Source organism: Rhopilema esculentum, chromosome 6, assembly GCF_057945365.1.
Source record: "Rhopilema esculentum isolate cy_ngs chromosome 6, ASM5794536v1, whole genome shotgun sequence".
NCBI classification, from domain to species: Eukaryota; Metazoa; Cnidaria; class Scyphozoa; order Rhizostomeae; family Rhizostomatidae; genus Rhopilema; species Rhopilema esculentum.
Window position 1 is genome coordinate 539,015 of NC_142820.1, and position 11,681 is coordinate 550,695.

Below are 11,681 nucleotides of genomic sequence, written 5' to 3' on the forward strand. Positions count from 1 at the left end.
CGTTATTACATGAGCAATTCAGGCACTGGTTCATTTGGATAAAATCAAATGTCTGTCTGGTTCATGGGCATATTATGGTCATTCTTTTTTTTGATTTTATGTGGTTTTGATATCATTTTTTAACATTCCTTTAGGAGGCCAAAAATAGCCAAAATGAGGCCGGAGGCCAAAGCAAAACTGCGTAGCCAAACATGCTTTAAAAAGGCCAGATTTCTCAAATTTGGCCCCCCAGTAGGCCAGTTGGCAATCCTGCTCTATTCGCGATTCAGCAAGGCCAGTAAACATCTAAAAGATTAAATATGTCATCTTGCATTGCAGGCATTCCTGATAAAAATCTTGCTACGTCAGACAAGACGACCTGAACTTGGAGACAAATTTAGCAGCAGACATGGACAGAAAGGGTGAGAAACGTCAATGAAAGAGGAAATGATAATACTGTTAGAGATACTGTTTAAAGATTTCTTCTAGTTTTTCATGAAGCTGTGTTTGTCGAAAGTTTTCCTTAAAAAGCTGTATTCATAGCTCGTATTCATCAATCAACAAACATTGATTTTGTCACCAAACATTATGATAGCTTCTGTCTACCAATAATGTTGTATGTTGGATCAATGTGTTAGTTCAGAAATCGATGAAACTTTTACAGTTATCTTTAATTACTTTTCACATTCTGATTGGGTGAATGGTCTTTAAATTGATTTTCGTATCGATTCGATAATTATGACAAACTTTGCTGTTATCTTCTTGACTGGTTTTTTATTGTTTGAGTAATTTTCTTGTTGAATGGTTATTGATTTATACATTTTTCTTAGGGTCTGTGGTCTAATAGTCAATCAGGAAGACATGCCATTTACAGAAATGGTAATTTCACCATTTTTCATCCTTTGTAAAGCTTGGCCTGGAACACCTTTCCCAAAATATTAACAAAAGCCGCTTAATCCCTGTATTTGTAATAACAAATTTGGTTAATAGACGACAGTGTTGTGAATATTAGAAGTTTAAGGTTTAAGACCTGTTTCAAAATAATACATAAAAGCGGAAAGAAAATGCACGATCGTCGTCCGACAGTCCTGGGAGTATGGAATGTCCTCGTTTTGCCGTGTTCTACCTATCATTAGTTGGATATTTATATTCAGGTGTGGATCGAATGTCACTTACGAAAAAGAATGACGCGTATGTGTGGTACCCTCATTAATCAGCGACCGCTAATCCCTCAATTAAGTTTATGTGTCAATGAGAAAAAACGAACTTTTTCTGTCTACAATAATCAGGGTACCTAGATATTTCCCAAAACATTTTTATGTAGACATGTTCCGAAAGGCCTTCATGAAAAGGCCATGTTGCTTGCCAATTGATTTTTATCCACATAGGTTTTGGTGCACTCTAGAATCTTTAGTAAATGTTGACATTTGGCAGAATGGCCAAAGGTGATGGATTTAAGTTGCTTTTCCCCCTTAATTGTTTATAAAATTGATCTAAGATAACAATATTTGCAGTTAGAAGATTATATATATATATACCAAGTATTCATGAACTTTTCTTTTTGACTCTTCTGTTTTGTTTCACAGGGAATATGCCCAGATATTGTAAGTCCTTATTTTTGTTATATAATATTGTCATTTTCGTACTTTGTTTATACTATGATAGAATCTTAATGTTTAGTAACGAAATTTATTTTCATTTCTATCCAGTTAGTTATAGCTAAGTTTTCTATACCCGAATTTATCTATTTGAAATTCATGCAGATAATGAACCCACATGGTTTTCCGTCTCGAATGACCGTTGGCAAGTTGATCGAACTGATTGCTGGCAAAGCAGGTGTCTTGGAAGGCAAATTTCACTATGGCACCGGTATGATCTGCTACATTCTTTCCGTACAACACCTATTGTAATCCACACGTGTTCAATTTCATGCTACCATTTTAGTTATCATTTGTAGAAATTTAAATAAAACACGTGATCAGATGGTAGGTCAAATAAAACACATAATCATCACCCAGACTCTAATGAACCTTTTCATTAGCTCTTCGTTGTTGCTTGAAGATACCCGACGAGTTTGCTCATGTTTATATACAGTACCAAAATGCTACTCAATTTTCACGACACTGTTGAAGTTGTCGAAGTGAAATCTTGCATATCCTTGCAGATCCACTGCTCTGGTACGCAAAACGCATGCCTGATTATAATTTGATTTGCAACTACCTATGAATATCCCTCCCAGTTACTTCCACTTGCCCCCTTCCAAACAGATCCCTGAAAACGATCGTCAAATCACCAAAATAAGATAAATCAATTTTTTGTTTCTGCTCGATCGAGTGTCGTTTTTGTCGTTCGGCGTTTTATCCGTCGCCTGTCTTTAGCTAGTCTTTTTTCGTTTTGATTACCTAGTGCCGTTGCCTACTATTTTAAGGTTTTGTTGCCTTTTATTGATCTTGAAAGCATTATTCTTCTTGGATGCTTGAATTCTTTGTTATTTTTGGACAGCTTTTGGTGGAAGTAAAGTGAAAGATGTCTGCGAAACGCTGGTTCGATATGGGTTCAATTACCAAGGAAAAGATTACGTCACATCGGGAATAACCGGGTATCGCAAATTACATTTGCTTTCCATTTTCACAATAATAACTTGTTTCCTAAAAGCTACTCGATTAAATTTTTATTGCCTTATTTCTTTGTCGACCTGAAGTTTTTTGTACGCGGTGTTTATGTTTTTCTTTTGTAAATTCATGTTTCAGTGAACCCTTGAATGCGTACATATTCTTTGGACCAGTTTACTACCAAAAGCTGAAGCATATGGTTCTTGATAAAATGCACGCTAGAGCAAAAGTAAGTTTGAACTTGCCATTTCCATGCTATGTCGTATTTCGAACACCGGTGTTCGGTTTGCCCCAAACAATCAGCACTTACTCGTTTCATAGATCCCCTCTTTCAACTCGAAATTAGCGTCCTGAAAATTTTCACTAATTCTGATCGTTCATTGCATGTTTCTTGTTCCCGTTTGTACCCTTTAGTTTGAAAATTTCTCTTTTAAATGTAAATGTAAAACTGCAAGATATTTATTTCATCAGTTTGTTCAAGCCCTTACTGTTTGAGAGACCCTTATCATCTTAAAATAAGCAATGTGTGCAGCATTTTTAGCAGTGAAACTCAGTTGGCATATTTTGTATACAAAGGGCCCAAGAGCTGTTCTAACAAGGCAACCTACAGAAGGAAGAGCTCGGTCAGTGTTTTCTTCTCAGTTTTGTGTTATCATCTTTATTTCAGCTGATGTATTTTGTAGAACAAAATTATTTCTTTTGAAGCATTGAGGCGTTGTGGTAGAGGAGACCTACCTTGAGCAAAAAGGTGCTGGCCTGGACCCTTTCAGATGAACGGCACAAAAGCTTAATCTTTTATGGTATTAGTGTCCAAAAGGAAAGTGTTGTAGCCAACCAAAGGAAACATTATACTTGCCTGGGTAGATTCCTTAATGATTCTTCTGGTAATTACAATTTAGACATGATCTTCTTCTTCTATGATCTCAGGGATGGTGGCTTACGTCTTGGTGAGATGGAGAGAGATTGTCTAATCGGATACGGGGCCAGGTGAGCAAGCCATTCTATCGCTTCATTATTCTTCTTCCCCCTACTTGCTTGTAAGAAATTTTTCAGCATAGTGAAAATGCCTTTATTGGAACTTTTCAGTCTACCGAAATCGCTATTAAAAGCATTATTTCTGTCAATTTGTTCTTCATGTTTCCAGAGAAATGTTACATGCTTAATCTTAAAATGGTTTGGAATTGTTTCGTGTCTCGTCGTAATGAATTGTGGTATTTTAAATGCTGTATTTTACTTCATTTGTATTCGTTATTAATTTTTATTTTTAAGTTGTGTCATTATATTGTAATCTTTCCTCTTTCTGTGCAGCATGCTCCTTTTGGAAAGGCTCATGATTTCTAGCGATGCCTTTGAAGTCGATGTTTGTGAGCACTGTGGGCTCATGGGATACTCCGGATGGTATGGCACGAGTTTCTTTGCTCATTTCTACCGTTGTCGATATTCTCATGTCCGTGTCTCCTCTTTACTGACCCATTCATTTAACAGTTTTAGACTCAAAATGTAGACGAATCTAGGGAAGCAAGATTCAAGGAAGCACCAATCAAGAGAAGTTGGGGGGTACCCGATCAAACTTTTCAGAATCAGGACGAATTTATCCCTCCCCACTCCTCAGCTCTATTTTTGCCTCGAGCCTGCATTCAGCTCACATATGTTTTGCGTTTGCAAAAATAAAATTGTAAAATGCCTGTACATCTTTTACCTTACCTGGTGATTTCAACGTGAAGACGGTATTTTGATATTCTCTCTTTCAGGTGCCACTATTGCGAGTCATCGAGACATATTTCGACTTTACAGATGCCCTATGCCTGCAAGCTTCTATTCCAGGAACTACAATCAATGAACATAATTCCAAGAATTAAACTGCAAAAATATCTCTAGGTTAGATGATTCGTTGTGTTACTTAGTTAGATCAATACGTAGTTGTCTGAGGGAACGGTCATTTGATTCTCTTTTCACTAGATCTAAGTCTTTTGAGGAAGCAAACGTTTCTTTTAATTGTAAGGAAATTCTTTACAAAAACGTTTGGCCAACACATCTAGGCTACGTTTTATAAAACTGCATATGCTGCAGTTTTTTGTTACATTACAAATTATTTCTCTTTTGAAAAGTACCGTTTAAAGTGATAAGTACCGAGACACTTCAGCTCTCTACCAGTCGGTCTACGTCTACTGTTTTATGAAGTAAGATTGGAAAGTAATTTTCATTAAGTAACACAGCAGGTTTCTTTAATTTCTTCATTTTCTCCCGCTGCATGACACTCATTTTTCATAAGAAAGCCAGTTATAAGAAGCCTCTTTCCTGTTAATCGTATATCTCTGTCAACACGGATCGAAAAGAAAATTTCTCCTTTTTCCTCAGCGTTTCATTTTCGATAATGTTTTCACATATTTATACAGGCAAATCATTCCTAAAATTTATTATTTCAAAATATGGAATCCGTAGTTATTTCGAATCTGTGGTATCTTGACATATCGCTCGTACAAATCTTCGCCTATCAAGGAAAAGCAAGCAAGTTTTGTCTCACTTCGATTTGCAATGTATAACGAAATGACGATGACTCTAAGAATAAGATCCATCAATGCAACTACTGGAAAATTCACTTGCATGTTCTGCAGCCTGAGTTTTAATCAAAACAGCCCTTACCATGGAATAACACTTGAAACACAGTGTAAGCCAAGATATGCTGAAGCGCTCAACATAGATATGCTGACAATTTACATAGAGACAGAAAAGCACAGGATGCCAGCCATTCTGCTGTGTCTATTGTTGCAGCGACCTTGAAAACGTTTGTATTATATGAAGATTGATTGTATACCATCTTAAGCTAAATGAAGAGTTGAAGAAGTGACTACATCCATGCTACAACACATTAACCCATAGGCGTAAACTCAGGGGGGGGGCTCTGGGGCTTCAGCCCCTCCTGACGAAAACCCTGGAAAATAAGGAAATGCTTTACCAATTTTTAGATTAGTTTGTTATATTATTGGTTTGACGCATAAGATTTGTTGCATTAGATAATTGCGTTAATGAAAAATTCAAGGAAAAATCGCCTTCAAGCCCTTAGCTAATCCACTTTCTATCCTGTGACATCAGCAGCTGCCATTAGGAATTGTCATAATGAGCCCCCCTGAAAAAAATGCAAGTCTACGCCTATGCATTAACCAATGTATCAAGAGCAATTATGAATTTTTTGGATAGGCAATTTACTGCCTAGATGAGACTGGAAACCGAATCAAAACTATCGTTAGTTTATTGCTAACTTTATGAAAAGCCTGTACAGTTTGCAAAATCTTTTGAAACGTGTTGAGTTGATAAAAGAGAATAAGGAAATAAAAGCAATGAAAATAATAAGACGGTTTTAGGATCATAGCTTATATTTTCTATAGATCCTCATCTTGATATAATTATATAAAAGCGGCAGAAAGATGCATTGGTACTTCAACTCAATTACCATAGTAATGTACAGCGCAATGATCATGCCCCCTATTTAGTTGATCAATGTGGATTAGTTGGGCTTGGATGGCCAGATTCTTCTTTCCGAGCATCTTCTAAATCTTTAAGCTCAAGATTGGCTGCCTTACACTACGTAATGACAAACCAATCAAACTTCCTTCATATAGAACATATTTTTACAAAATTGCAATGTCCTTCATATTCAAATTTCAATATTTTTTCTGAATATGCTGATTAACACGTCTGTTAACTGCACGTTCTCTTTAATTTCATACTTTTTAAAACAAACAAGTTAAAAAAAATATTGCAAATGAAGAAAAAGGCGTAAGATTTTCAGCGTTCCTTGTAAGACTTTAAAATCACAAAAATTTTGTAAGACTTAGCATAAAGCGTAAGACTTAACCAACAGTGGTGTCCAGTGGCATGCAAAATCTAGCAACAAGAAATGTGGCTCGATAGCTCTTTTTGAGACTTTTCCATCCCAGGGATAACTTCAGTAGGCTGAGGGCAGGAGTGTGTCATTTTAAAATATGAAAACATGCCCTAAAATTTATAAGTTTTCCAAAAACCCTACCCCAAAATTTAGATACAATATGGAATGTATTCCCTTAAATTTATTTCAATGCAAAAATCCAACAACACAATCAAGTAAATCAAAACATATTACATTTCTTTTAAAAACGATTCCCCACAATTTAAGGTCATGCTAAAATTCAATGCCAAAATTTATGACCATGTTTGATTTTACCAAAATACCCCAGAAAATGGCACATCCCTTACCACCGTGGAAGTTACCTCTCTCCCGGGTTTTCCATATATCCATCAGCCTAAAAGCTTTTTTCGTGTTCTATATTTATTAAATAAATCAGATGATCACCCAAGTCTCAGCCGGGACAGAGACGGATTTAAGTAACAACGATTGGGGGGTATATTAGACACTAATTGGATTTTGATCCCACACCCTTCGGGTCATTGCTGGATGATGGAAACGCCCACTGGAAACAAATTTAACATTCGGTTTTTAACTTAAAAGTAAAGAAGGTAAGAAAGCGTTACTTTGTTCCTACTGACTACCAAAAAATTATAAATTTACCGAAGGAAACAGAAATATTGGGGGGGGGGTGTCGCACACCCTATATCCCCCGCAAAATCTGTCCCTGTTGCAGGATCAAGGCTATCGATCGGCAAAGCTGAGAGATTCTTGGTAAAAGTGGGGGGCTTGGAAAGCGGTGAAAGTCTTATCTCATTCTGTATTAAACATCAAAAATTGGATGGTACCACTCAACCATGTGGCAGTGGTCCTAGAGTTTGATTGACTGGTAGGTTATCACGTGACGTGAAGGCATGCGCGTAGTTGTTGTTTGTCCAAAAGCTTTGTGGTTGCGGTTGCTTGATGGCAAATATGGCGGTGTTTTGAAGCTTTTTTGAGAAATAACTCGACTTTAGAACAAATAGCAAACTTTTTTCTTTAATAAATTTCCAGATTGTTGTTTAATTTCACTTTTTCTTTGGACAAATGGATGCAGAAATGCCCAAAAGTGTGGATGTACCGATGCAAGTGGATGACCCGCCTATAGACAAAATGGAGGATGGTGTTGTCGTTGTTGTTGGAAGCGGGGCAATTGAATGTGAAGTTGAGAAGGATAAAGCCAGCGAAGTGAGGATACAAGCTCAAGGATCACAAGACGATGGTTATGAGCAGGAAGAACACGTTTTGGACGAAAACATCGAGTTGATAAAAGTTGCTTTAGCGGCAGAGCATGGAGCGGAGCAAACGATTAAGGCCGAAAAGGACAATGGCGCCATCAACAGCGAAGGCCTACAGCAGTCGGATATACTGTCCAGTGCGAGTGTTGTTAAAAGTAGTCAAACGGTAGCTCAGGTACCCGGGGATTTAAGTGGGGAGATTTCAAAAAAGAACAGTACAATTTATGTTGAAAATTCTTCGGCATATGGAGCTAAAGTTGTTGAACATGGGACCGAAACAGAAGAACAAAGAGACGTCGCCATTGATGAAGCCATTACCGATGAAGATGCTATCGGCGCTTTACAGGATGAGACTGATTTAACCAAATTTACAGAAACAAGGCAAGTAAGGGCAGAGAATGTCACTGATGCTACTGACAAACCAAGTTTTGACATTGTTGTGCTTCCAACTGCTGATGAAATTACAAAGAAGGAATTTGAAGAAGATGAAATGGAAAGTGAAGCAGATAGCAATCTTGCATCTATGAGACTTGCCAATTACGCTTGTGAAGAATGTGGCAAGAGGTTTACACACGTTTCCAGCAAAAAGCGACACATGCTGAAGCACAAGGAAGGTGATTCTCCCATTGTTTATCAATGCTTGGCCTGCTCAAAGACATTTCAATATAATTCAAGCTTAAAGAGACACCTTAAACTGCATTCTGAAGAAACAACAGGAAAAGCCTACACATGTACAGAGTGCACAAAAGCCTTCATGTATGCAACAAGTTTAAAGAGGCATTTGAAGACCCATTCAGGTAAAGAAATTTACCCATGTTCCCATTGCCAACGTTGTTTTGAATATGTTTCAAGCTTGAAACGACATGAAAAGCTTCATACAGTAGGAAAAGGCTTCAGATGTGAAGTCTGCTCAAAAGCATTTGGATACCTTTCCAGCTTAACAAGACATCAGCGAGTTCATCAGAAATCTCTCACTTGTGAAAAATGCAACAAAGACTTTAGACTTTATAAGAGTTATGTAAAGCATCTAGAAGAGCATGGGGAGATTCTAGGAGAGGATGTTATAGCTGCTATGCAGGTAGAGGATACAGGAGATGAAGAAGAAGAGGATGTAAAACAGGAATTTCAATCAGGAGATGAAGTTGAGATCAAATGCAAAGCAGATCACAATGATGCTGAAGGTCAAATTGCAGAAAACTCTGTTAGTGCAGATATGGTGGTTGATAATATTCCTCCATCAAGTGAAAATAGCCAACTTGATGCCATTCAAGGAGACATTATTGACTTACAGTCAGCTGAAAACCATCCATTTGTCAAATTTGTTGTTTCCCAGAATACTGTTACTCTGGAACATCTTCAATCACTTCAAGCAAGTCATGCTGCTGCCATTAGTACAGAAGGCACAGCAAATCAAGATGCTGTCACTTATGCAGTTGTTCAGGCAGCAGATGGCAGTTCTGTATTAGGTGAAAATTGCATGGCTGCAAACAGTATACAAGACTTGGCAGACAATCAGGTAGGCGGTATTGTCTTAGTGGAGTTAGACCAAAACAATAAAGTTACTGAAAGACATATGGAGGGACTGCAGGCTGCAAATCTTTTGCAGTTGTTACAGGCTGTTGAAGGATTTGCTGTTGAGGCCAATGTGCAGCCAGAAAAAGGAGCTGAACAACTTCCAGGTGCTGAGAATGAGGTTGCTTTAAAGACAGAATCTGAAGCAGACAACAATCAAGTAAAAACATAGACAAGGACTTTCTTCATCAAAGACTGCCAGTACTGCTTGTTATTTTATATGTATAAAGACCAGATATTTTTCTTTGGGTGTATTAACCTGAATACAATACAGTTGAAGCAAATAAAAACTTTTTCTGAATTGAACAACTTATTTAATGTGCTAGTAATCTTTTACTTGTCAGCTGTTCATAAAACATGAAGACTGAAAAATGTCTTTTTGCAATCAAACTTAAAGCACCTAAGGAAATTTGTGATTGGATCCCTATCCTTGGTTTGTTTTTGTTAATTTTTATTGCTTTTGTTAATTTCCATTCCATTGCCCTCTTTTTTTGAGCCGAGTTTATGACCATTGTTATCAGATGAGTTTATGATCATTGTCATTGAACAAAAATTGGACTTTAAGACAATCAAAATCACCCAATGCTAATTTATTTGGATTAGAACCTTTGTAATTGTGTTATTCTGGTGGTTCTTGTTTGGCAGTTGCTCTGTTTATTCAATTCAATTCTATATTTTAATTGTAAACAAGTCTAGAGCTTGGCAGATTTCATCTCTCCAGATACAACCAACATTGAAAGAAAACACCTGCAATTTTATTGTAAGAAGTTCATTTTTCCAAAGAATTTATGCAAAGCAAGTTTAACATATTTTATTTTGGTATGATGTTAATTGATCTCTTTAAGATAATGGACTTTTAAGTACAATATGCTGAAAACCATTTCCAGTTAAGTTATATGGTTTCCATGATTTTTAAATGTTAATATACTCACTGTTCATTGGAACGAACTTTCTACCCTATTTCCTCCAATAAACACCACCTCCAAAAAGTACCCCAGCATGATTAAGTGCCCCCAAATACTTTAAAGCTCACATTACCCAAGAATATGATCCATTGAAAATTCATTTCAAATTGTGACTTACTCTGACACATAAGCAAAATAACAGAAATAACGATATTGGAAGGAGATGTCAATAATTATGACCTAACATAGAAGAAACTTGCTTCTTTAAATTTTGGGACATTCGAATTGGTTTGTTTTGGCATTGAGAGGTTTGTTTTGTTCAGTTTTAAAAAAATTTCAAGTTTTTATTTTTTAAAGTTTGATAAGCATGTAACCTCAAATAAGTACCCCCTTGTATAAGGTTCTCGCATAAATGTTACTGAAGTATCCTTAGTAAGGTAATGAAAAGGCCCTGTGCGCTTAAAGAAGAAATATGGTTTGAAAGAATAAAGAAAAAATGAAAGCACTTGGAGCTAAAATGTTAAGGTCATGCGTTTCCTGAAAGTAAAAACAGGGCACTGAAGCTTGCCCCTATTTGCTCTCAATTAAGTGAACATCGTGAATATTTAATTGGAAGCATCCCCTCGAAAATGTAATTGGATGTCACTATGATTTGATGCACAGGGCCGTCGCAAGCTATTGTTCTCAAGGTGGTGCTTAAGTCCCGTTTACCAAGGAAAGTGGATGACTGGTCCTTCATTTGTTGATAAGTCTGAAAATTGGAGAAGAAGTTGTTCAATGGGGGTTTCGCACGCCCACCACTTCCCACCCTACCGATGGCCATGTTGGTGCATAAAATTGGTACCGATATTGAAAATTGATTTTGGAAATCACTTATTTACTTCACTTCGACAGAATCGCACATTCACACTAAACTTGCAAACGTGCATTGCAGTGAGTGGACCTGACTGCATCGATCGTAATTTTTTTCTATGTCTTACAAATTTACGCATGAGGGGGGGGGGGGGTACAAAAACAAGTGGCTAATGTTGGCGGTCGTGGAAGGATGAAAATTCTAACTTTACCAGAGGAATTTTTTCGTTCTACCTTTAATTCTATTGTACCTAATATATTGATATTTGGAAAAAGCCTAATTCCAGATTTCTAGTTTCTGTAAAATTACCAGCATTTTACTTCAAACAATTAGTCTTTAGCATAAAAGCACTAAATCTCTAAATTTGGATTAACGGAATATGAACATTTAATATTTTCGCAAGAAGTGAAGGAACATAAAAACATCACCAGTATTAGATCTTGAATAAATATAATAATGATAAAAATGAACATTCTTTCAAGTCAATTAACAGTAATTCTTCTCCTTTTTCGCTTTGTCCATTTTTAAGCTATTTGCTGCAGATTAGTTTTATATAGAATGCTGAAGATTCTTAATTTCTCATTATGTCAACTACTGTAT

General features: G+C 36.7%; 2 protein-coding genes across 2 annotated transcripts in view; both read left to right on the forward strand.

Annotated features, from left to right (window-relative positions):
* LOC135686461 (DNA-directed RNA polymerase III subunit RPC2) overlaps positions 1-4,524 on the forward strand; it is a 39,025-nt gene extending 34,501 nt beyond the window's left edge. The window contains exons 39-48 of the mRNA XM_065202691.2: positions 319-401; positions 810-858; positions 1,566-1,583; positions 1,743-1,848; positions 2,482-2,578; positions 2,730-2,820; positions 3,168-3,214; positions 3,519-3,578; positions 3,900-3,989; positions 4,343-4,524. Coding sequence (XP_065058763.1) covers positions 319-401; positions 810-858; positions 1,566-1,583; positions 1,743-1,848; positions 2,482-2,578; positions 2,730-2,820; positions 3,168-3,214; positions 3,519-3,578; positions 3,900-3,989; positions 4,343-4,469 — 768 coding nt within the window. The 3' untranslated portion in view covers positions 4,470-4,524. The remainder of the gene's footprint in view (positions 1-318; positions 402-809; positions 859-1,565; positions 1,584-1,742; positions 1,849-2,481; positions 2,579-2,729; positions 2,821-3,167; positions 3,215-3,518; positions 3,579-3,899; positions 3,990-4,342) is intronic.
* Positions 4,525-4,676: 152 nt separating this feature from the next.
* On the forward strand, positions 4,677-9,641 carry LOC135686463 (uncharacterized). The gene has a single exon (XM_065202692.2). It carries the CDS (start codon positions 7,561-7,563, stop codon positions 9,493-9,495), a length of 1,935 nt encoding a protein of 644 aa, XP_065058764.1. The 5' UTR covers positions 4,677-7,560; the 3' UTR covers positions 9,496-9,641.
* Positions 9,642-11,681: the final 2,040 nt, after the last annotated feature.

Bases quoted from the DNA above. Each gene is read 5' to 3' on its own strand.
- LOC135686463 (XM_065202692.2), top strand. From the start codon at position 7,561: ATGGATGCAGAAATGCCCAAAAGTGTGGATGTACCGATGCAAGTGGAT.